Consider the following 26781-nt stretch of genomic DNA (forward strand, 5'->3'; position numbering starts at 1 on the left):
AAGGAGTGGGACTTCCTGTCCCACTTCCTCCTTCCTCCCAGGGACCGCCTAGGCGATACATCATATCGCCTACATCAGCCCCTCCCTGTAGACGATCGCCTGGGACACGTGACAGGTTCCAGGCGATCGCCTGACCAATCACAGTGCGCAGCGCTGCTCGCGCATGCGCAGTGCGTGCCTGGCAGTGAAGCCGAAAGCCGTGCCCACACATTTAGAATGAAGACGCCGGCCGGAGAGGGGGGGAGAGGAGCGGAGCTCCAGCCGACACGTCGCTGGACAGTGGAGAAGGTGAGTGTTTATTAAAAGCCAGCAGCTACACTTTTTGTAGCTGCTGACTTTTAATAAACATTAAAACATCCTGGAACTCCCCTGTAAGCATTATTACTGCTCCCGAAAAAAACCAGCAGTTTTTAAAACTCTTTTTGCATTGATACATGTCCCCTGGGGCAGGACCCAAACACTTTTTTTATGACAATAACTTGCATATTAACCTTTAAAATTAGCACTTTCCCATAGACTTTTAAAGGGTGTTCCGCGGCTTTTCTAATTTGCCGCGAACACCCCAAATCGTTCGCTGTTCGCCGAACGGGAGAACAGCCAATGTTCGAGTCGAACTCATGGTCTACTCGACCATAAAGCTCATCCCTAGCTGTAATGATTTGTCGGGTATCAGCAATATAGATAAAACTCATAAAAAAAAAACAGCATGGGTTCCCCCCCAGTCCATTACCAGGCCCTTTGGGTCTGGTTTGAACCAAAAAAAATAAAAAGGTGTGGGGGTCCCCCAAGTCCTATATACTCTGAACAGCAGTATATATACTATATGGTCTGCCCTATATACTCTGCATAAAATTGTGCCTTAGGTGTTGGTGGTACCAGAACACTGTAACCCCTCACAGATACTCTTGTTGAGCGCAGTAACGGGCCCTGCTGTGAAATATTAGATCAAAAATTGTAATTACATGGCTCTCTTAAACAGGGGCAGAAAAATTGGGCCTTTGGTGGTGGTGGTGGTGGGTCCACAACACTGTAAACCCTCACAGTTACTCTTGGTGGGTGCAGGAACGGGCCCTGCTGGGAATTATTATATCAAGAATTGTAATTACATGCCCCTGTTAAACAGGAGCAGAAAAATTGGGCCTTTGGTGGTGGTGGTGCCACAACAACGTAAACCCTCAGGCCCTGTACACACGATCAGTCCAAACTGATGAAAACGGACTGATGGTCTGATGGTCTGATGTGCCTACACACCATCAGTTCAAAATCCAATCGAGTCAAACGCGGTGACGTAAAACACAACGACGTGCTGAAAAAAACTAAGTTCAATGATTCCAAGCATGCGTTGACTTGATTCTGAGCATGCGCGGGTTTTGAACCGATGCTTTTGCGTACTAACCATCGGTTTTGACCGATCGGTCATCAGTCCATCAGTCCGAATTTAAAGCAAGTTCTAAAACTTTGGACTGATGGGCCATACACACGGTAGGTTTGGACTGATGAAACTCAGTCCGTTTTCATCAGTTTGGACTGATCGTGTGTTACTCTTGATGGGCACAGGAACGGGCCCTGCTGTGAAATATTAGATCAAGAATTGTAACTACATGCCCCTGTTAAACAGGGGCAGAAAAATTGGGCCTTTGGTGGTGGTGCCGCAACACTGTAACCCCTCACAGATACACTTGTTGAGCGCAGGAACGGACCCTGCTGTGAAATATTAGATCAAAAATTGTAATTACATGCTCCTGTTTTAGAAAGATTCGGCCTTAGGCAGTGGTAGTGGTGCCCTAAACCAAAAATATTCCTAAAAGCTAGCATAATCAAGATTAAGGAGGAATAGGATAGTCACTCAGTATAATAGGATAGTCACTCAGTATAATAGGATAGTCACTCAGCATAGGCAGTCTTCAAGGGATCCCACATCCATAGAAAATTCAATCGGTTACATCAGCATCAGGTGCTTGGTAGCTGCTGATCCAAGACTGATTAATTTGTTGTTTAAAAAAAAGTATTGTTAATAACCAAGTACACCACTTCATGGAAACATGTTACCTTATGGCAGTGGCCTCTTTTATAATGTGCCCTACCACACTTCAAAAATGGTTTGAGGAACACAAGTTCGAAGTGTTGACTTGGCCTCCAAATTTTCTAGATTTGAATCAAGCATCTGTAAAATGTGCTGGAAAAACAATCTGATCCATTGATGGCTTGGTGCCAGATACCACAGCAACCCTTCAGAGGTCCACTGGAGTCCATACCTCAATGGGTCAGGGCTGTTTTGGCAGTAGGGGACCTACTCAATATTAAGTGGGTGGTCATAAAGTTATAGGGGGTTTTATAATGTTATGGTTGATAAGTGAGTGAGAGTTGTCACCAGAGAGCAGGAAGGGTGTTAATAGCAGCATTACAGGTCCAAATAAAATTAAAAAGCATGAATAAAGAATACTAATTCAGCCACCACATCAACTTTAATATATTTGTTCTTGGGTTTAGATAAACTTTAACGTTTTTGAAACCACATGATTAAAATGTAAAACTATAATAAGGGGCTCCCAGCCACAAGACATATAGGGCCAGATCCACAGAAGAATTACGCCGGCGTATCTATTGATACACCGCGTAATTTCAAAGTTCCCACGTCGTATCTTTGTTTTGTATCTACAAAACAAGATATGACTGCATCTGGGCTCGATCCGACTGGATCGTAGGTGCATTTTTCCGCCGGCCGCTAGGTGGCGTTTCCGTCGAATTCCGCGTCGAGTATGCAAATTAGCTAATTACGGTAATCCACGAATGTACGTCCGGCCGGCACATTTTTTTACGTCGTTTGCGTTCGGCTTTTTCCGGCGTATAGTTACCCCTGTTATATGAGGCGTACTCAATGTTAAGTATGGCCGTCGTTCCCGCGTCGAATTTTGAATTTTTTACGTCGTTTGCGTAAGTCGTTAGGACGGCGCATGCGCAGTTGGAAAAAAAACGTAATTTACGTTGGGTCACAACGTATTTACATAAAACACGCCCCCATCACATCCATTTGAATTGCGTGCCCTTATGCCGCCAAAGATACACTACGCCGCCGTAACTTATGGCTCGCATTCTTTGTGGATACCAAAAAAAAAGTAAGTTACGGCGGCGTAGTGTATCTTAGATACGCTACGCCCGATGCAAATATGCGCCGATGTACGTGGATCTGCCCCCTACAGTGTAACCTCGGATTACGAGCATAATCCGTTCCAGGAGAATGCTCGTAATCCAAAGTACTCGCATATCAAAGCAAGTTTCCCCATTGAAGTCAATGGAAACGAAAATAATTTGTTCCGCATTGACTTCAATGGCATGCAATACCGCATGCGACCAGAGGTGGGGGGTGCCAGAGAGCCTCAGAAACAGCCGGAAAAGCCTGAGGACAGCTCGGCTGACCTCGGAAAGGCTCGGGAACAGAGTATTACCGTGTCTTTCCGAGCATTTCCGAATAGCGCTGATCGGCTGGGATCGGTGCCATTCGTTTCCGTTCGGCTCCTCTCATCCCCCCCACCTCAGGCCAAATGCGGTACTGCCCACCGCTTTGGCCTGAATCCTGCTTGTTTTGTGAGACAACACCCGCAAACCGAGTTAACATTTTTAAAAATACAGAGCTCATCAGGCGAAACGCTCGTTAATCGCCATCCGAGGTTCCGCTGTACTCAGGGATGTTTCACTATAACCTAAGATTAGGCTCTAACCTCAAACAAACCCATCAATAAAGGGATGCCCTACCTAACACAGATCCCCGGTTTCCAACGACCATTGGCTAAAGATAGTGGCATTCAAAGATCCCAAGATCCTTCTGGGTTGTAGTGATATAAATAAATCAGTGTTGTTGTCAAACAGTTTCACAAAAAAAAAAAAATCAAAGTGAAGCATATCTTACATATCCATTTGCTAAGTGATGTTACAGGTGCTGTTTGTGAAAATGATGTTGATTTTATTAGGATCAAGAGGTGCTGAGAAAACGATGAATACCGGTAGTGTTCCGTTCACATTTTCCAGAATATTGGAAAATTTGAAAAGCTGCTTTGGCAAAATAGCACAAAGAAGAATTGGCCAAGTTGGAGAGTTTATTTTCCTCCACTATCCTTGACTTTGCTGCCCCCTTTTCCGATGAGGGTGGGCAGAGCTGTGAACTCAGACCCCATAGTCCTAGTAAGATAGATAAAGCCAATGACTGGCTGCAGGCAGCCAATGTGAAAGAACATTTTCCCTAAGCTGCTCTTTTGTGACACATTTGTTCCACAGGTGATATGAAATACAGAGAACACAATGCTTTTCAGAATATGAGATTTTGACATTTGTTGGGTTTTAATCCAAGCTGACAGTGGACCTGATTCACTAAAGGATATATACAATACTTACAGGAAAATAAAGTCCACGGTAAAATAAGAACTCTTTATTTAAAGCGGAGTTCCACCCAAAAATGGAACAGCCTCTTAATCCACTACTCGGCCCCTTACATGCGGTTCCGGAGGAGTGGGACTTCCTATCTTACTTCCTCCTTCTGCCGAGGGGCTGGTAAGGCGAAAGTTTAATTGCCTTACTGCAGCCCCTCCCTGTAGGCAATCGCCTGTCCAATCAGACGGCGCAGTGACGCTCGCGCATACGCAGTGGGTGCCCGGCCATGAAGCCGAAAGCTGTCACGGCCGGGTGCCCACACTTGAAATGAAGACGCCGGCCGGAGAGGGGGGGAGAGGAGCGGAGCCCCGGCTGGCGCGTCACTGGAACCGTGGAGCAGGTAAGTGTCTGTTTATTAAAAGCCAGCAGCTACACCTTTTGTAGCTGCTGACTTTTAATAAACATAAAAAAAGGCTGGAACTCCCCTTTAAGAAAGAAAGTATTGAAGTAAATATTGTGCACATTTCAGACTGACTCATTTCATTTTGTCACGTCAGGCTTCTTACATCAGGAGTTGAAAAGAAAGCTCCACCTGCTGGCTGGATAGAAGATGGCATAATATTCATAAGAAACATTACCCTAAATGAAAGATTACCCTAAAAGAAAACATTTTTTTTAGTCCTGATTATAATAAAGGAACACATAATTTACAAAATCACTATACATTCCCTTTAATTTAAAGAGGAATCCACAACAATTCTGTCTCACATCAGGTGATGCTAAACAGAAGCAATGAGACAGATGATGAGACAGATTTATCATAACAATACAGCTTCATTCTAAAATAATACTGGGACAGAAGAAAATTTGCCCTAATGGCTTCCTAAAAATGCATTTGTTTGGAGTGAAAGTTTGTCTCATCTGTATGAAAATCTGTCTTATCTTTAGTTAATTCTGTAGTAGACTTGTGCAAGACAGTCTCGGTTGGCTTCAGGAGCAGAGGCCACAAATAGACCTTTGGATCTGAGAAGCAGCCTGACCTGCATCTAATTATGTCCCTAATTTGCTGGTAACATGCCCCCCCCCCCCAATATATACTGTATGTATTCCTAAGAGGAAGAACTGATCCTAAAATGCATGTGTCAAAGCGATTGTAAACCTCTGAAATGAAAAGTGAACAAAGCATTTCCCTATATAGGGTGTACTTACCTCAATCCAAAGCACCACGTGTAACTTCTCTCTGTTCTGTGGTTCCCTGCTATCTGCATGAATAACTTCTGACAGTTTATGCCCGAACCAGACAATCCAAAGGGCTGGCCCACCCCACCTCTAGCACACAGCAGGTGACTGACAGCCTCAGCTGTGCATGTTTTCCTATGGAACTGTGTAGAGTGATCCCAGATTGCACTCATCCAAGGCTGGACCAAGACATTGTGCAGCCTGGGTCCAAAAATGAAATGCTCTACCCCCCCCCCCCCCCCCCAAAAAAAAAATCACGGTCACCAAAAGGCCCCCACATTCATTATTTTATATCATGATAATTAAAACTAAAATTAAATTGATCAGGAAGTCCGATTTACATGCAACAGACCCTTGTCTATATGCAAAATTATATGACATGCAATTATGCTCATTTCCAAATCGCGGGCTAGGGTAGTATAGGGGCAGGCAAGGGTTGTACAGTATCTCACATTTATGTAAATATTATATCTTTTGATGTGACAACACTGAAGAAATGACACTTTGCTACAATGTAAAGTAGTGAGTGTACAGCTTGTATAACAGTGTAAATTAGCTGTCCCCTCAAAATAACTCAACACAGACGTTAATGTCTAAGAAGCTGGCAACAAAAGTGAGTACACCCTTAAGTGAAAATGTCTAAATTGGGACCAAAGTGTCAATATTTTGTGTGGCCACCATTATTTTCCAGCACTGCCTTAAACCTCTTGGTCATAGAGTTCACCAGAGCTTCTCAGGTTGCCACTGGAGTCCTCTCCCATTCCTCCATGACGACATCACGGAGCTGGTGGATGTTAGAGGTCTTGCGGCCCCACAGATGCGCCACAGATTCCTGACACAACAAATCCTCCCACATTTCTTCTTCCACCAAAATTTTTCTCTCCCCTCAAGCACAAATTCCCCCTCCCACAAAACCCTCTTCTAACACAGATAACAGTTAACTTCACAAACCCCCAAACACCGGTCGCAAATGCAGTGCATGGTATAGTAGTACTGTGCTGTCCGGTTGCTGTGTGTTTTTTAAAGTAGTGCATGCACATAATTTTGGTGCGGGCTGGGGTCGTACTGCACCCAGGTTGCATGTGAATCACACAGAACACTCTGTGCGTTCCTGTGTGATTCGTGGTGTGAATCAGCCATGTGTCCTGGAACCCACACTTGGCTTCACTAACTTGGCAAAAGGGGGTACTAGTTTGGCCACCTGGAACAATTGTACCACATATCTTGTGGGGTGCCTGGACATGGATCAAATTCTGGGATGGTCGCAGCGAATCAGTGACGGTTGGGAGATATGGGCTAGGGTGGTATGTGATTTACGTTACAACGCCGCAGGTTTACAGGTTTACAGCCTGATTCTCAGAACACTTACCTGTAAACTTGCGGCGGTGTATCGTTAAATCGCTTGGCACAATGGCGGGCACCATTTAAATTAGGCGCGCTCCCGCGCCGAGCGTACTGCGCATGCTCCGTCGGGTAAATTACCCGACGTGCATTGCGCTAAATCACGTCGCCCCGACGTCATTTGCTTAGACGTTTACGTAAATGGCGTCCAGCGCCATTCACGGACGTCTTACGCAAACGACGTAGTTTTTTTTAAATTCGACGCAGGAACGAAGGCCATACTTAACATTGGTTGCCCCTCCTAATAGCAGGGGCAACCTTACGCGTCGCGTACGCTACGGAAACGACGTAAATTCTCAGCGTCGACCGCGCATATGTTCGGGAATCTCGCGTAATTACCTCATTTGCATAGACGACGGGGAAAACGACGATGCGACACCTAGCAGCGGGAAAAAAATTGCTTTTAAGATCTGACAGCGCAACAGCCTTACGCCTGTCAGATCTAATGGGTATCTATGCGTAACTGATTCTAAGAATGAGTCGCATAGATACCCGGGGCCAGATGAGGAGTTACGACGGCGCAAATGGTGTTGCGCCGTCGTAACGCCTTTGAGAATCTGGGCCCAAGTGAATAGTGTGTTACTTAGATACAATGTTAATGATAAATATGTAGTCCATATTATCATGGATGAAAAAAGAGTCCAGTGATAATAATCCTAAAGAATGGGTGTTGCAGTAGAATGAAACCACCACCGATGAGAAGGGCACACACTGACCCTTACCCTAAGCGTTGGACTACCCGGATAAAGTTGTCAAAACAGCATTATTTACAATAATGGGCTTCAAGCCGTCAAGCTCCTCAGATTCCACAGTCACTGTGATCGCCAAGCTATGCCTTCATTCAAGAACACTTCATTGCGCAGTATTACTGTTAAGTTGCTTTTAATGAAAAAGTGCCAAAGTACTCAGAAACATCCTATGTAAAATAGCATTCGTGTTCATCAGACAGAAAAAGGGGATAAGAAGCGACTGTTTCCAACCAGCAAAATGTCAGACCGTCATGCGTGGCAACGTCACGTAGCTTTTTTTTTTTTTACTGAGCTGAAATACAGCCCATTAATTGTAATGTGCCTATGCACAGGGCCGCTGTTAGGAATCATGGGGCCCCGCACAGCCTACCTGACGAGGCCCACACACACACCTGTTTTTTTATACAATATTTTCACACAAAAAACACAAAAAAACATTTTTAATGGGACACAAATGTCACCCAGTTCCCCCTCCTAGTACAAATCTCACTCACCCCAAAAATTCACCAGCCTAACAAACTTTCTATCCTAGCACAAATCTTCTTTCACCAAATCTCCCCTGCCTGCAATGCGATATACAGTACAAACGGTCTGGTCTCATGTGTTGTATGTGGAACGCTCTTCTGACAGGAAGGAAAGCACAACACAACGCACCTCCTCCTGGATGTCTCCTCTCTGCTCTAGCCTCCGGTCTCCTTGTCCCAGCTGTGAGTTTTCGCGTGGCAGGGGAAGGACTTCAGCGGTGGCAGAACAGGTTCATTATCCCTCCATGTCTCTCACCCAGCAGCTAAAAGCCAGTGGGAGGGAGAGTGGGAGAAACCTGGGTGAGAGACATGGAGGGCATTGTTCTCCACCGATCCTCCTGCTCTCAGGGCCCCTCTGTGTGCCGGGGCCCCCTACAGGAGGGCTGGTGGTCCCCCCCTATCAGCGGCCCTGCCTATGCACACTGGCGCCTGAACAAGTGCCAGGCATTCTTCAATAAAAACTGTCAGCCACAGCTCTCTGCTCTGCCCCCTATTCGTTCATTGGAGTGCTGAGCTGTGGAGGGAGTGGGGGCGGCCAGCTCAAGCTCTCAGCAGCTCGCTGAGAGGCTGATATGGGTGTCACAGTCTAGGCGCAATGAGGCGGTGCCTGGACTGACTTCTGTAACATCAGCAGAGAGCAGACTTCTGCCAGCTCTCTGCTGAAAATGGGTCACAGGACTGCAAAACAAATTGCACTCCTGTGATCCATAGAAGTCCAACCAAACAAGCTCAGGCTGGACTTCTTCTTTAATCTCTGTATATCATCTGAGCCTAGTCGCTTCACTGGGTATATGTAGGGGTTTACAACCACGTTAATTGATAATTGATAATGATAGATCGTTATTTTAGTTCCTTGCTGGAAATAATGGTCATTACAACAAATAACGATCATTATAGCTTTGTAAAACCAACACTTGAGACGGCAAAGGAACAATTTGGCCCCCTTTTGGCTCATTCAGATGGCCAGGCAGGGCTGTAAACCGCTTAGATCAGTGTATGTCTGCATCTGTGGCCAGGTGTTTCTGGTCAGCTGCAGCTCCTCAATCAATGACAGGCTGCAGCTGTAATGGAGCAATTGCAGCCATTACCTGCGTTTAACCACTTCCCGCCCAGCCTATAGCAGAACGATGGCCGGGAAGTGGTTCAGTTATCCTGACTGGGCGTCATATGATTTCCAGCAGGATAACAAGACAGCGCATGCCCGCAGGGGCACGCAGAGCGCAATCAGTGGTGTGGTGTGTCAGTCTGACACACTGCATCTCCGATCTGACGGAGGATCTTTAACATGTGACCAGCTGTGCCCAATCACATAGCTCCCAACTGTCCCTGATTGCGAGGGACTGTCTCTGATTTGGAACAAAGTCCCTCTGTCCCTCTTTCCTCCTCATTTTTGTCTGATCTATATAGATGTATATAAAATGCACTATTTATCTTTCAAAAAGTGTTTCTCAGTGCTAAACCTTTCATCCAATTTCTAAATTGCTGCATTTGTAAAAGTCAAAAGCCAATATAAAGGAATAATAGTTGTGAAAATAAACTTGTGGGTTTAACTAATCTATTTTTTTGTACAATTCTCCTTTAAGGGGGTGTGGCAAGGGGTGTGTCCTATGCCTACATACTTTTGCTGATAGGTGTACCTCATTCCCATTTCAAAAAGTTGGGAGGTATGCAATCACAGCTGATCACATTGGAAACAGGAAAATAAGTTTATCGGCTGACAAGGGGGACTGCACTGATTATTTATCAATGCATCCCCCCTGAGGATGCCCACCCAGAACCACAAGGGATGCTCACCCATGGCCACCTGGCATGCCCACCCATGGCCAGCAAGGATGCCCACCCATGGCCACCAGGTAAGCCCACTAGGCATGGCAATCATTGCCCATTAAGGATGGCACTCTGTGCCCATCAGTGATGCCTGCCAGTGCTGCCTATCAGTGCCATCTATCAGTGCTGCCCATTAGTGCCCACCATAGCCCATCAGTGCCGCCTATACGTGCCCTCCAGTGTCACCCATCACTGCCACCTATGAGTGCCCATAAGTGCTGCCTATACTGTCAGTGCCCATCAGTGCTGCTTATCAGTGCCACCTATCAGTGCCTGTCAGTGTTGCCTTTACAGTTGTGCTCATAAGTTTACATACCCTGGCAGAATTTATGATTTCTTGGCAATTTTTCAGAGAATATGAATGATACCCTTACAATCCACTTTTCACTACATGTAAGCCTAGAATAAGGTTACTTGTAGCTATCCTGGATATCTCCTAAACCTTCACGGTTCAGGAGATATCCCCTGTATCAGTATGTGCCGTTGCTTCAGCTACGTTACCAGTGGCTCCCAATCACAGCGCCGCAGCCCGCAATACCTGGAAGTGTGATGGAAGTTACTAAAATTAATATTTTTTGTGTTATGCTATTTCTTTTAAATAACCACTGAAGTGTTGTTTTTCTTTTCTTATATTGTTTATTTGTTTTATTCTCTTTTATTTCTTGATCTATATAAGATGTGAATACATATGTATGTATGGGTTATGTTACAATACTGTTATTATCCTTAAATGAAGAAACATATTATAATGTTTTAAAGTTCAGCTTGAAGAAAAAACTGAAGACAGATGGTGTAACTAATAATACTGGACAGCTGTTACCCCTCCTTCCTCTTCTTCCACCGAAGGACCAAATATGTCTCTGCCCCTGAAAACTTGGGTTTAAGAGCCCTGTATGACACGAGGCTGATTGTGCCAAAAATGGACTTGCAAGGAGAAGAACCATGTATGGACTGACCTATATGAACTTACCTATCAGTGTGCTCATGTGTGTGATGTAATTTTGTTTATAAAAGACCAATTAAAGCTCCACCTCTTCCTCTTTGCACTGGGACACAAAGCAAGTAGTCTATTTTTTCTGGCTCCTGCAATTTGGCCCAGCAGGCAGAATGGCTGTTCCCTGAATTTGAGTCAGGGCCCGTCTTTATCAGAAGTACCTCCGGTAGCGATGTCGCCGTCCGGAGCTGTGTACTGGGACTGTTTACAACCACTCTCATAGTGAAACATTGATTTTTACATGTAATGCAACATGTGCTCTCAAAGTCGGAGTGCATGTCGCACCAGTGTCAACTGGGCCTAAAGGCTAAGTTTAACTTTTCCAGAAAATAGTCTATACAGGCCAGGGGCCCCAGCAAGTTTTAAAAAACTGTGCGGCTTTTTAAAACTTTCATTAACCTCCCTAGCGGTATGATTGTCAGATTTTTTTTTATCTCAAAGCAGTACATTGTTTTGCATAGAAATTTGGCATTCTATATTGTAGGCCTGTATTTTTGATGCCGCGTACACACGGCCGTTTTTAATGTCATGGAAACGTGATTTATGTCAAGTCTGCCTTGCATACACACGATCCTGAAATAAAATGCTCGAGCAAAGCGCGATGACTTACAACGGCACTATAAAGGGGAACTACCATTCAGATAGGGCCACCCTTTGGGCTGGTTTTGCTTATTTCGTGTTAATAAAAGTTTGGTGAGAGACGATTCGTGCTTTTCAGTATATTACAGTGTGACGAATGTGCTATCTCCATTACAAACGCAGGTTTTACCAAAACGAGTGCTCCCGTCTCATAACTTGCTTCTGAGCATGCACGTTTTCCCGTTGTTAAAGCCTACACACGACCGTTTTTCACAACGTGAAAAACGACGACGTGGAAAACGCAAAAAATTAAAGCATGTTCTAAATTTTTAATGCCCATTTTTCACAACGAGAAAAATGCTCTGGAGCCCACACACAATCGTTTTTAATGACCAATTTAAAAAATTGCATTTTTCTCGTCATGAATGTGTACGCAGCATTAGGAATAACACACTTAAATCTGTCCAAGAGTCTAGTAGACATCCCGGTTATGATAGTTTGAAACAAAAAATCATAAATTATAATATAATAAATAACTATAAAAAATATTTAATATAATTTTTTTTAAATAAAATCAAATCAAAAACACTGAAATTTGCTCAGTCGCAGAATCGTCACTGTCGTCGTTTTCAGTGTCTGATGACGAACTTCCCAACGATTCACTATTGCTCAATTCTGCAAGTGTTCTAATTAACTATCGTGAGGGTTTACAGTGTTGTGGCAACACCTAGGGCCCAAATTTCAGCAGAGTATATACGGCAGGCCCTTACTTTCAAATATCCAACTTACAAACGACTCCTACTGCAAACGGAAGGAGACAACAGGAAATCTACCTCTAGGAAGGGAAATTATCTTCTGTAAGAGGTGTCTCCTGCCCACTGATGCAGTATCACCAATCCTTGTTTCACAAAATAAAACAAATTTTCAAAAAATCATTTGTCATTGGGACAGAAAGCGAGTTGCAATCTTCTGAACAGATGCGCACAGACAGCAAAACAAATGTTACAGGGGTGATAACCTGTCTCTATATTTTCCAAAAAGCTTAATTGATTTTTTGGCTGGAGCTACACTTTAAAAAAGTACCAGTTCAAAATTACAAACATATTCTACTTAACAACAAACCTACAGTCCCTGTCTTGTTTGCACCGCCTGTATACTGCCGTTCAAAGTATATAGGGCCAAAGGGGCTGGTAATGACCTGGGGGGGAAACCCATGCTATTTTTCTCAATGATTTTCATCCATATTGCAGGGACCAGACATTACATTAAAGCCGCAAGCAGTTTTAAATGACTTTCTTATAGTAATGTAATTTTGTGCAGGGACAGTTCTAAACACGTGCCACTTCACAGGCATACTATAGACACCCAGCAGGTACGATATTTAAAGGAATTTTCACATTTTTTTTTTCACTTTAAGCATCATCAAAATCACTGAAAAAACATCCGTTTTAAAACTTTTTTTGCATTGATACATGTTCCCTGGGGCAAGACCTGGGTCCCCAAACCCGTTTTACGACAATAACTTGCACATTAGCCTTTAAAATTAGCACTTTTGATTTCGAACGTTCGAGTCCCATAGACTTCTAATGGGGTTCTAAAGTTCGCACGAATGTTCGGTCTGTTCGAAGGTTCTGGTGCGAACACTCAGATCACGGTTCTCTCAGGAGAGAGGAAACTGATTGTGTGTTCAATGTATGAACACCGATCTCTCTCCTCCTAGTAAGTCCCCCTTTTTCTGCCAGTGACATTTATTACAGTAATCAGTGCATTTTTATAGCACTAATCGTTGTATAAATTGTGTCTATATTAAAAAAAAAATATATATTATTCTAGATGTTTTTTATAGCAAAAAGTAAAAAAGATATTGGCCCAGATTTAGAAAGATTGCCGTAAGTTTAGGCGGGCGAAGCGTATCTCATATACGCTACGCCTCAACTTTGAGAGGCAAGTCCTGTATTCAGAAAGAACTTGCGCCTAAAGTTATGGCGGCGTAGCATATATCGGCCGGCGTAAGCCCGCATAATTCAAAATAGGCTGGTAGGGGGTGTGTTGTATGCTAATTAGCTGTGACCCCACGTAATTGACGTTCTTAACGAACGGCGCATGCGCCGTCCATGAAAATATCCCAGTGCGCATGCTCCAAATTACGCCGCAAATAGTCAATGCTTTAGACGTGAACGTAACTTACGCACAGCACTATTCGCGTACGACTTACGCAAAATTCGACGCTGGCCCGACGTCCATACTTAACATTGGCTACGCCTCATATACAGTAGCAGGGGTAACTTTACACCGGAAAAAGCCTTACGTAAAAAAATGCGCCGGGCGGACGTACGTTTCCGAATCGGCGTATCTATCTCATTTGCATATTCTATGCGGAAGTCTAGGGAAGCGCCCCTAGCGGTCAGCGTAAATATTGCACCCTAAGATACGAGGGCGTAGGAGACTTACGCCGCTCGTATCTAGGCAACATTGAGGCGTATCTGATTCTATGAATCAGGCGCCGAGATGCGACGGCCCGCATTCGGAGTTACGACGGCGTATCTGGGGATACGCCGACGCAACTCCTTTCTGAATCCGGGCCATTGTGTTTTTCTTCAAAATTGTCGCTCTTTTGTTTACTGCCCCGTGGGCCATCACCCAAGTTCTAACATTACAGTTTGACAGGGTGGTCCACATGCCTTGGCCACGATACTTAGCACCGCCTGTCAAACTCACACATTACGTTCAATGGGAGCACACTACAACGGTGAGCCAAAATAGTTTTTACTACAAAATTCCCCATGTGATTAGAAAAAAATAAAAAATAAACCCTCCCAGAAATATTCAGGAAGCAGGAGAGGAGCCAGCTGCAGTTATACTGCCCTCTGAAAAGGGATTCACCATGGATTGCTTTTCAATGGGCTGTAACCCCTGTAATAAACCAAATCCAAGCATCTAAAAAACAGGAACATCCGTTCTGGTGACAACTCTACCAGATGGAAACCCCTCCTTACTTTGGAGTGTGTCTTCATTTCCTGTTGCATTGCCATAACAGGATGTGGAGAGAAATCTACCCAGAGAGTCACAGGCAGCAAAATTAAGCTTTTAGGAGTTTTAAACCTTCACGTTTACATACACTAAATTCAAAGTCCTGAGGAGAAAAAGCAACAGTACACTAAAGAAATAAAAGATAGTAAATGAGAAAACAAATATTAAAAAAAACTTTATTGAAAAGTGGAAGACATTTCAGCAGCTTGGTTGAGGGAGAATATAGCGCAGGCACACGGGAATTGCAGTAAAAGCTCAGCTATACAGGATTACAATTAGGCTGTGAGGAAAACACACTTAGAACAGAGATTAGTTTAAGTATTAAGAATTTCGGACAGGCGTCTCTCTAAGCTGTGACTCCCACCCATCCAGAACCAGAGGCTCCCATTGGCTGGCTGGAACTGAGGCTCGGCTAACCATGAAACCACCATCCTGACATGATCCTTTCTAAAATGGGTCTTGTCGGATCAGGCTTAGAAGAACTTGGCTAAAAGGAGAGCTATCATGCCAGCTACCCCGGTGACTATGGACACTTTTGGGGTGGCAGCTGAATTGCAGAGGCTGGTAAGGCAGCAGGAGCGTTTGGTAGTCACTGTGTAGCCCAGATAGGACACCGAAGATTCAGATAAGCAGTCTGTAAGGCTTATACATCCTTTCTTCTTTAGGTTGAGGAGACCTGCCAAAAAAATGTATGAAAAAGTACAGTTAAAAATTGAACTATAGGCAAACCCCCCCCCCCCCCCATTATGGAAAGTGTGAGGGTAGGTTTAAACCCTTGACAGTCTCACACACATATATATATATATATATATATATATATATATATATATATATATATATATATATATATTACACACACATATACATATACATACATATACATACACACACACTCTATCTATATAGTGAACTTCGGTTAACACGATTGTTTCGCAATATGAGCACTGCATTTGAAAAAATCCTAACTCGGTTTGCGAGGATTCAGGCAAAAGCGGTGTGCAGTACTGCGCCGAACGCCCTCGATCTACTGGAGCTACTGACAGGCATTACTAAGTGGCACATTGATGGGGGTACCGACAGGCATTACTGATAGGGCACTGATGACACTGACAAGCTTTTATTGGGGGACAGCTGGCAGGTGTTGGGCAGCGATTTACAACTTTTGATGGGGGCTGTGCTGATAATCAATGTGCTGATTATAAGCACAGACCCCCCCCGACAGGGAGAGCCGCTGATCGGCTCTCCCTGTCAGCGTGAACCGAGGAAAGCCGTTTACCGTTGATTGGTCACAGCTGGTCACAGCTGATCACATGGCAAGAGGCCTCTGTCAGAGGCTTCATACCATGACACATGCAGTCAGTTTCTGAGTGACGGATCTTGTATGGTTTGAGATTTGAAGCCATTTACCCTTGAGGTCTGCTAAGGAGAGAGAGTGCCGATTGTAGCGAGAGCTTTTCTACCAGAATATCCTTGTACCTATAGCTGCTTACAGCAGGCTAGATTCGCACACATTTAGGTTACACAATTATAACTACTTACCAGCGTTATCTTTTGCAGTTTCAGTGCCACAAACTTGTCCAAAACTGCAGGACTCCTTGGGAGGGAGTATGCAAACTCCATAGACACAGGAATAGCAATCTATGGCATGACCTGTCAGAGAACAAAGAGTGGTTAAAAGTCCATCAACGTGCTAAGCAACTGCTCTTATTTTGGCAATTCTGTTATACTCTGACCCCCATTGGAGCTATACTGGTATGAGTGGGCCTTGCCTTTTGTCTCACTTAACCTCTGTGAACTGAGCGAGAAGTGAGAGCGGGTACCTGTCAAGACCAGTCAGCTGGGCAGGCAGCTACAGCTTTCTGCGCCCACATTGACTTGTCATTAAAGTCTACAGTCAGTGGCCACAGCTAGCTGCCCACAGGTGGCTGAAACAGCAGATTTCTGCAGCCATCATTTGCACCAATGCTAGTCGTCCATGTGAATGTAGCCTTAGGACCCTTTCACACATGTGGACCGTCAAAACAGATGTATTCATCAGTTGCTCATCAGCTGCTTTTACATTCACTGCCAATGCAAAAAACTGATGAAAAAAAAAAACATTTGACTGTTTATCAGTTTACATCTGTATTTGTCCGATCCGTTTTAAACAGAAAAAAAAAAAAGTTGCTGGAAGCGGATCTAAATGGATGATCCATGTACATCTGTTTTTCCATAAAGATGCATTGAGGTCCGTTTTTCATCCATCAACGGATGGATGAAAAACGGGCAAATGTTCTGGGGTCTTATGGTTTTATTGCAGTTCTGAAGAAAATGAGTATGGGCTAGATTCAGTAACAAATGCCTCTCTTTAGGCGGGTGTAGCGTATCTCATATACGCTACGCCGCCGTAACTTTGAGAGGCAAGTCCCGTATTCAGAAAGAACTTGCGCCCGAAGTTACGGCGGCGTAGCGTATATGGGCGTCCGCTGAAAATTTTTCAGGGAGGGGCACTTCGGCAGCGGCGATACACAGTCGCATTTAACCCTTTTTAACCCTACTGGCCGAATAGCGCAGCTAAAATGATGGTAATGCGCCACTTTACCGATAACGCGGCCAGCTGGCAGTGTGAAATAGCTCTTGAGATAAATCAGCTTCACTCCATGCCCACATAAATATAGCCTAGAGAATGTACAGAACCCCCTTCAGCACAGACTCCCCTTCAGCACAGATGGACCCCCCCATTCTGCACAGAACACTCCATTCAGCACAAATGGACCCCCCTTCAGCACAGACCCCCCCATTACGCACAGACCCCTCCATTCAGCACAGACCCCCCTTCAACACAGATGGAGCCCCTTTAAGCACAGACCCCCCTTCAGCACAGATGGACCCCCCATTCAGCACAAACCCCCCTCCCCCATCCCAGTCAGAACCTCAGATCAGCCATCAGCACAGGCACAGCAGGTTCCCTCCCCCTGTGTACACATAAACACTGGAGGGGAGGCAGCTTCACTCTGCTCGCTGTGCCTGTGTGACATCCAACCCGGGACCGTTTAGACAGCCCGTGGTCGCAAAACTCTTCAACACCTTCTCAATTTTCCAGGGGGGGGGTCAATTGCCCCCCTTTGCCCTATGGAGTGGACGCCCATGGGCCGGCATAAGCCCGCCCAATTCAAAATACGCTGGTAGGGGGCGTTTTGTATGCCAATTAATCGTGACCCCACGTAATTGACGTTACTAACGAACGGTGCATGCGCCGTCTGTGAAAGTATCCCAGTGCGCATGCTCTAAATTATGCGGCAAATAGTCATTGCTTTAAATGTAAACGTAACTTACACACAGCCCTATTCGCGTACGACTTACGCAAACGACGCAAAATTCGATGCTGGTCCATGCTACGCCTCATATAGCAGGGGTAACTTTACGCCGGAAAAAGCCTTACGTAAATGACGTAAAAAAATGCGGCGGGCACACGTACGTTTCTGAATCGGCGTATCTAGGTCATTTGCATATTGGACATGGAAAATCTGTGGAAGCGCCCCTAGCAGCCAGCGGAAAATTGCACACAATTAAACGCCGGCGTATGCAAGTTACGTCAGCGGAGGAAGCCTATTTTTTCAACGTATCTGGCTTTGAGAATCGGCCTAAAGATACGACGGCGCAGATTTTAAATTACAGAGGCGTATCTGGAGATACGCCGCCGTAAGTGGTTACTGAATCTAGCCCAATGAGTTTTTAAAGGATGGCGTAAAAACAGCGGATACCATCTTAGGAAAACAAGCCTCGTTTTCTGACCACAATGTACCGCAGACACATGTGCAGCTCATCCACTTAAAATTATTGGTTAGTAGGACTTGCACCTCACTCAACTAATAACTCAAATGCTGACATACAGCACACAAATGCTGGCTCATAGACACTTGAAGTGTGTAACCCATTTCCCATGCAATGAGACAAGATGGCACGCACTTTTAGGTTTTATTCTGTAATGTCAGTTTATGGTCTATTGGGTGCTTTTAGTAACTAGGCCAGATTTAGACACTAGCTGCATGCTCTGAATTCACAATTCTGCTGGCATACCAGCAATGCAGCCTAGCCCCCCTCTCACTGTATCAATTTACTTAGCAGCTGATGGGAGACATCTGCTACAATTCCTTAGAGTTTCCTTGTGTAAAGAATACAACAGAACTGTATTGGGCGATTGAAAAAAAAAAAAACACAATGAACACTAAAATTCTGATAAGCAGGATTGGCCTCTAAAGGGCTTATGTATGGAAAAAAAAAAAAGAATAGTATCAATACATCTGTGCACCTCTAGTGATCCCAGCAGCTCACCTCTAATCTGGCAAGCTGGATTAAATCAGTCTGATCCTGATGGGTGTGGTCCGTTGTTGAATATCACATACGGGTCTCCATAAAGTGTATTACATGAAAAAGTAAAAGGAGTAGAAACCAAATGGTGTGATAACGTCACAGGGAGGGATAGCAATGTCTTCTGATTTAAACCAGTGGAGATGCACTCACATGTGGGTGAAAAAACTGGGGCTCTTATCCACGAACGCCGAGCTCGTCAGTCCCTCCTTCCTCTCCCTTACTGATTCTCCAGGGTTAGGAGTCCCGTGTCCCCAATGGTTCACGAGTCGGCTCTTGTTATGTATGAGGATCTCGGTGGTGTATGTGGGGTAAGAGAGAAGGACAAGCCCGATCGTGTGATATCATCAACAATAAACAAAAACCCCCCAGGAATGCCCAGGTAGTAATGCACTCACATGAACAATATAACATAAAAGACCTTCCTCCACGAGTGCGGACTCGCAATAAATCTGTGCCTCCAACACTTCCCCTCTATCTGTGGCTCAGTCCGGACACTCAGATGTGGCAGTCATACATGGGGGGAAGTGGAATAAACAACCACAGCGTAGCCCAGTCAGACGTGAAAAGTTTATTTTAAAAGCACTTAAAAACTCACATTTAAAATCGAAATTGCTGCATCAATCCGACGAGTGGCGAACTCGTATATCCAGTGGTCGGATGCTGGAGTGTGTCAAGCCCTCCAATCCCGACGCGTATCGTCAACATGTGACTTCACTCGTCGGATTGATGCAGCAATTTCGATTTTAAATGTGAGTTTTTAAGTGCTTTTAAAATAAACTTTTCACGTCTGACTGGGCTACGCTGTGGTTGTTTATTCCACTTCCCCCCATGTATGACTGCCACATCTGAGTGTCCGGACTGAGCCACAGATAGAGGGGAAGTGTTGGAGGCACAGATTTATTGCGAGTCCGCACTCGTGGAGGAAGGTCTTTTATGTTATATTGTTCATGTGAGTGCATTACTACCTGGGCATTCCTGGGGGGTTTTTGTTTATTGTTGATGATATCACACGATCGGGCTTGTCCTTCTCTCTTACCCCACATACACCACCGAGATCCTCATACATAACAAGAGCCGACTCGTGAACCATTGGGGACACGGGACTCCTAACCCTGGAGAATCAGTAAGGGAGAGGAAGGAGGGACTGACGAGCTCGGCGTTCGTGGATAAGAGCCCCAGTTTTTTCACCCACATGTGAGTGCATCTCCACTGGTTTAAATCAGAAGACATTGCTATCCCTCCCTGTGACGTTATCACACCATTTGGTTTCTACCCTTTTTACTTTTTCATGTAATACACTTTATGGAGACCCGTATGTGATATTCAACAACGGACCACACCCATCAGGATCAGGCTGATTTAATCCAGCTTGCCAGATTAGAGGTGAGCTGCTGGGATCACTAGAGGTGCATATATGAGATCTTGGTTACGGCTCACTCTCTATCTTTCACCCTTTTTGGATACAAGGCCTCCTTCTTCTGAAATACTTTGACCCTTATTCTTATTTTTATTTTTATATTTATTTTTATTTCTATATTTTTTTTTTTTTTTTTTATTGTTGTGTTTTTCAACATTTTTCACTTCACAACGTTATTGATTGGATAAAGTATTGATGAACTGCACCCCTACATGGTTGGATTTTGTTGTACCTGGACCTCTTCAGCACTGTGCCCTCGATTAATGACTATTCAACAATATTGTTTACTGGTATATTAGTGTCACTCCCCCTTTTTTGGACTTTCCCCACCCATTTTTTGTACTTGTATATGTATGTGGTTATATGCACACACACATTAATTTGTATAACACTTGACAGCGCAAATATTTCACTTGTTACAATTATCACTTTTTGTCTATCGAGGTAGACCTCTTTTTTATTTGCAGCAGTATCCCCACTTTTCACTTGTCCCCTCACTCTAGACAGCGCAGGAGTTCACTTCACTTAATACATCTGTGACTATTACATTGTATGCATTGCCGTTTTATTCTGTGCTGGGTATTATTTGTATAACTGTCTGAACCTAGAGTGTCAAAGGGTGGAAGAGTTTACATGGTCAGGGCAGCACCAGAGGACAAGCATCATCCAACAGCTCTTATGAGGGTAGCACCACACACACACACACACACACACATATTTTAAACCGATTAGAAAGAAGCAAATACCGTATTTATCAGCGTATAACACGCACAGGCATAAAACAAGCACCCTAACTTTAGGAGGGAAATTTCAGGGGGAAAAAACGGTCAACAGCCCCCTGTGTATAACACGCAGGCACAGTTTACCCTCTATTTTCAGAGTAAAAAAAGTATGCAAGAGCCCTGGGGCCATCATAAAAATAAATAAATACAAAATTCTGAGTTTCAAAGTCAGACTTCTGATGCCGCGTACAGACAGTCGTTTTATGCGATGTAAAAAAACGACGTTTTTAAAAACGTCAATTTAATTGACCGTGTGTGGGAGAAAACGTTGTTTTATGTCTTCTGAAAAACGACCAAAAAAAATTGAAACATGCTTCAATTTTATGTGTCGTTTTTCAAAACGTCATTTTTTACTTCACAGAAATTGACCGTGTGTAGCAAAAAACAACGTTTAAAACAACGTTTTTACACCCGCGCATGCCCAGAAGCTAGTTATGAAGCAAGCTTCAATGGAAAAAAAGTGGTGAAACGTAACCTCGCTTTGCTAGAGCATTGTGAAAAAAACGATGGTGTGTAGGCAACTTCGTCTATGAAAATGATGTTTCAAAAACGTTGTTTTATTTCATGATTTAAAACGTTGTTTTTTTTCATCACAAAAAACGACCGTCTGTATGCGGCATCAGTTTAACAGACAGAATTCTGAGTTTCATAGTGCACTGTGCCCAGCACCCGCGCGAACACAGTACACTTAAAAGGAAAACTAGCTTTGGTGGGCGGCGCCCATGTGCCCCCTATGGACGGGCTGCCACTGTCTGTCTATATCTACCTCTCCCTCATTTTTGCTTGTGCCCCCCAAAAAAAAGAAAAAGAAAAAGGAGCACCAGCCGCCACTGATGGGTTGCACTTTTAAGTGAGAGGAGCATTGCAAACTGCTGTATGAAGTTCCCCAGGCGAATGCCTGCTATGGGCTGGACACATCTGAACAAGGCCATGTGTTATCCATAGCCGTTAAACTGTACCTTACATTGTCTTACGCTACATCTGATGGGCTTCTGTACTTGTGCATTTCCTCATTGCTTACTATATTCTATATTGCTCTTTATTATACAAGTTATTTTGGCGTTTGTAACTTTTCCAGGCTATGTGACAAATTTATGCATTCCAAATATTACAATAAATGCCTACAATTTTTGTAATATGGTTGCTTGCTGCTAAAGAGGAGAGTAGGGTCCAGCATGTCTTTGAAGTGTTGGAGGAAATCGGAGTGCCCAGAGGAACCCACGCAGGCACAGAGAGAACATGCAAACTCCAGGCAGAGAGCACCATGGGATTCAATCCAACGACTCCAGTGCGGCCAGGCAGAAGTGCTTACCATATAACCACTGTTCCAAACTCCTGAGGAACCGAGAATTTAAATGTAAGATTCTGCCTCGCTCTCAACACAAGGGAGAACTCCGCTGGGAAATCTGATCAAAGGGAGAACTCAGAGGACAAATACTCTGCTTGTGCATGGGGCCCGCCCCCTTTCTCTAGAGCAGCCTAGGGGCATGTTAGGGGCTGGGCTGGATGTGGTGCCAACGTTATTAAGCCAGCGGAGTTATGCCTTATATCAGTGTTCCCAGCAGAGTTCTCCCTTACATGTGTTGAGATGCAGAGGGCGAGGCAGAAGCTTACATTTAAATTCTCTCTGTGGCTTGCCTCTCATTGAAAAATGCATCCGACGAACTGCTCATGCCCAGTTAATACGTCACGCCACAAAGAGCGAGGTAGAATCTTACATTTAGATTCTCTCTCCGCCCCCACTCCGTGTCTTGCTTTCTCGTCGGAAAATGCATCCGACGAACTGCGCATGCTCAGTTGATCCATCACGCCCAGCTGATCGGTATATGAATCAACGTGCGGCGGATGCATTTTTCGATGGGAGGCATTATTCGACAGGACACTGGCTTCGATCCGAACAAGCCCGAGCCCATCACTACTCGCACACATGTATATAGTGATCGCACCACACATGTGAGGTATTGCCATAAATCTCAGAGCAAGAGCGACATTTCTAACTCTAAAAATGGTACCCTGTAAAGGCTTTTAAAGCATTGCCTATGTAGATTTTTTATGCAATAAAATTCATTATAATGTTTGGGGGTCCTAAATAGCTTTAAATGCTGATTTCTTACATGTATTTATTTTTTCCCCCTTGCAAAGTAAAAGCATAATGGGCTAGTACCATCCATCTTCGCCCCCCCCCCCTCCTTCCGGGGGCCGCGGATTCCAGCTCTGTGACTGACCGGAGTCGCGTGACATTACTCCTGTGCACGGGATCAGTCAATCACGGCATGGAGGGCTGTTTCTTCACAGTGCATGCATGATGACATCATCATCGGCGCAGTGTACAGCAAATATCTCCTAAACATCGCACGTTTAGGACATATTTACAGTACCCATTGGTCAGCTTTATTATAGGCTTACCTGACAACGTTTAATAACCACTTTGAGACGTCAGAATTTGCCCAGGAGCGGGGTGGGGAGAAAGGTCAGGATTGGCTCCGGGGTCGCAGTGGTTAAAGGATTAGAGTTTTTTTTTTTTTTTTAACAAGTGTACATTTTGGCAGCAAATTTCGATTTAGTCCTAGGACAAAAATTGTATTTTAGCTTAAGTCCCATTTTAGTCCTTTGCAATTGTTTTAGACATACCCTATTTCTCCGAAAATAAGCCCTACCCCGAAAATAAGACCTAGCGTGAGTTTCTGGGATGGCTGCAATATAAGCCCTACCCCAAAATAAGCCCTAGTTAAAGTCCTTGTAAAAACATGTAATCCGTTCTGTAAAAAGATTATATCATGTGCAGTGTTTCTCCCTTTTGTAACTTTATTGTGGAAAATACCTTATTTGCAGCACTGCTGGGCGCTCACGTGACCCGCCGGAGCTCTTCTCCTCTCCTCCCGGCTGATGTCAGCTGTTTTTTTTTTTCAATAAAACTTTATTAAGCCCCTACCCACTGCAGTACTCAGAGTGGGGCTGATGTCATTGGTGATCTTGGCCCCTCCCTCTGCAGTATTTGGAGTAGGGAAGAAGAGCTCCAGCGGCTCACGTGAGCGGCAAGCGGCACTGTAAGTAAGGTATTTTCCACAATAAAGTTACACAAAGAGACACACTGCACATGATATTATCTTTTTACAGAACGGATTAAATCATTTTATAAGTTCTTTAAACAAAGGTTTTTTTGGGGGATTACAGAATTTCACAATGCTGACTCCAGAGCTGACAGGGGGAGAAACATTTTTGTACATACCATTAATAAAGACATCCCCTGAAAGTAAGCCCTAGTGTGTTTTTTGTAGCCAGAATATATATAAGACCCGGTCTTATTTTCGGGGAAACACTGTATTTAGTCAACTAAAACAAATTTTAGTCATCTAAAATCTAATGGATGTAATTAAATTGTAATGCATTAACATTTCCAAACTCATATACTGCTGGAGTGAAGAAGCGAATATGTTATTTATGGTATTGAGGTATGAACATTTTGAAGTCAAATTTCAGTAGACTAAAATAGTATTCATTAAGTTGACTAAAATGTTTTAGTCAACTAAATTAACACTGCTTTTGAATAAACAAGGCAATGTGCATGATGTTCAAGAGTCTTTTTTTTGGGGACCAGTTTGTGGTCCTCAAGCAAGAAAAAAAAAAAAAGTAAAGTCTAGGGCTAAACACCCCAGTAAAGCTCTTGTACCCACTCTGTTGCCCATTATCTCAACAGAGGCCCATTTAAGAGAATACAGCCAACCGTGAACTCCCTCAGTAACAAGGTTTAATAAATAATGCAGCCCTAACATTACTTTTGCAGGACAAGCAATTTCTTGCTGGCATGTGGCCAAATTCATATCTCTAGGCAGAAAAAAGGAAAATTAAAAGATAAAAGCCAAAAAGGAAGAGGAATCCAATTAGGAAAAAGCCTTAATTTAAAGCCAGCATCGCATATCTAATTATGAGAAGCAATAAATAGTCTGTCTATTGAGAATCAATATAAGGGGGGGGGCACACAAAAGAATCAACTGCCAATATGGGCTGTGTGACTATTACAGGGATAAACTGCAGTATAAAATGCAATCATTTATTAACATAGAGCTAAAAATAAACCCTTTGAGATACAATTTTTTTCCTGAATTTCTTGCATGAATTTTTAGAATCTCTAAGCAGTACAACTGCACATCAATGAGGATTCTTAGTGATTCTGCAACCTATCTGCAAGGTCTTCCCAGATCTCATACCTGGCCCTGCACCAGTGAATTCCTCTGCCGTGGGGGGTCCATTCATCTCTCTGCATTCTCACACTTACCTAAGTGACAGCCCAGCAGCATTAGAAGCACCATTGTCATCACCCCGTACATCTTCATGTCTGCCTCTCTCCTCTATAACCTCCTAACTGCCTCTCTTTGTCTCCTTTTTATAGAGGGTCCCTCCCAGCAGCAGCTGATGTAAGAAATGGGAAGAGGTGGAGCAGTGGTTTCATCAATGAGGAAAGAGAAACTAAAATCAGCATATTGGGTTCAGGTTCTCACCTAGAGATACACTATATTACCAAAAGTATTGGGACATCCGCCTTTACACGCACATGAACATTAATGGCATCCCAGTATTAGTCCTAAAGAGCTGAAAAAACGATACAAGTTCATGGCCAACGCCCTTCGGACAAAAGTCCTACGCTTTGTCCCCGGAAAATCCGATCGTGTATACCATACGGTTCAACATAGGCGTGTGCACAGGGTGTGCCAGGTGTGCCCAGGCACACCCTAATCACCCTGTGCAGAACAGATCCCCCTACTGACCTGGCTCTCCCTCCTTCCCCCCCACAGCACTGCCAGCTTCCCCCCTCTCCCACCGGTTGTTACGGTCCTTTCACACGGAGCGGACCGTTTTTGTGTCCGCTCCGTGTGCGTCCGTCGGCTCAGCGGGGATCATCCGTAATCCCTGCTAAGCTGTCGGCGGACAGGGCGGTCCCCGCACACTGTGCAGAGACCGCCCTGTCTCTCCTACGCTCTCCCCTATGGGGAATCGGATGAATGCGGACCGTGTGTCCGTATTCATCCGATCCGCCAGACGGAAGAAAAATAGGGTTTTCTTCCGTCCGAAAAAACTGATCTTTACGGACGCGGATGGTTGCGGACGTTAGCGGATGCTCATCCGCTAACGTCTGCAATCCCATAGGGATTCATTACAAGTCCGTAAACGGACTTGTAATAAACAGACGAACGGTCTGCACATGTGAAAGGGGCCTTACTCTGGATGTTTTAGGCTGAGTGGGGGAAGGGGCCAGTAAATATACCAAACAATTTAAATGTATTTTTTTTTATATATATGTACGTTTTGCTGCAGCAGGTTCTATACACGGTACAGATGCACCACTTTTCAGGCAGACTAAGGGGACCCCCAGGCACTATATTTAAAGGAATTTTTCATTTTTATTGTTTCACTTTAAGCATCATTAAAATCACTGCTCCTGTAAAAACAATCTTTTTTTTATAGAACATTTAACATCAGTACCTGGGCCCCCATACCATTTTTATGGCCAATAACTTGCATA

The 26781-nt window shown here is 44.2% G+C and overlaps 1 protein-coding gene across 1 annotated transcript; it reads right to left on the minus strand.

Annotated features, from left to right (window-relative positions):
- Positions 1-14866: 14866 nt before the first annotated feature.
- On the minus strand, positions 14867-25713 carry LOC120913531 (lymphocyte antigen 6 complex locus protein G6d-like). The gene is made up of 3 exons (XM_040323514.1): positions 25537-25713; positions 16248-16358; positions 14867-15384 (listed from the first exon to the last, which is right to left on the minus strand). Exons 1-3 carry the CDS (start codon positions 25592-25594, stop codon positions 15182-15184), a joined length of 372 nt encoding a protein of 123 aa, XP_040179448.1. The 5' UTR covers positions 25595-25713; the 3' UTR covers positions 14867-15181.
- Between the last annotated feature and the right edge of the window lie 1068 nt (positions 25714-26781).

This window comes from Rana temporaria, chromosome 9, assembly GCF_905171775.1.
Source record: "Rana temporaria chromosome 9, aRanTem1.1, whole genome shotgun sequence".
In the NCBI taxonomy this organism is placed as follows: Eukaryota; Metazoa; Chordata; class Amphibia; order Anura; family Ranidae; genus Rana; species Rana temporaria.

What these genes read in the sequence shown, in the direction of transcription:
- LOC120913531 (XM_040323514.1), bottom strand. Translation starts at nt 25,594, where the DNA reads ATGAAGATGTACGGGGTGATGACAATGGTGCTTCTAATGCTGCTGGGC. An exon ending in GCTGCTGGGCTGTCACTTAG is followed by an intron (nt 16,359 to 25,536) that starts GTAAGTGTGAGA and finishes GTTCTCTGACAG; the next exon opens with GTCATGCCATAGATTGCTAT. An exon ending in AACTGCAAAAGATAACGCTG is followed by an intron (nt 15,385 to 16,247) that starts GTAAGTAGTTAT and finishes TTTTTTTGGCAG; the next exon opens with GTCTCCTCAACCTAAAGAAG.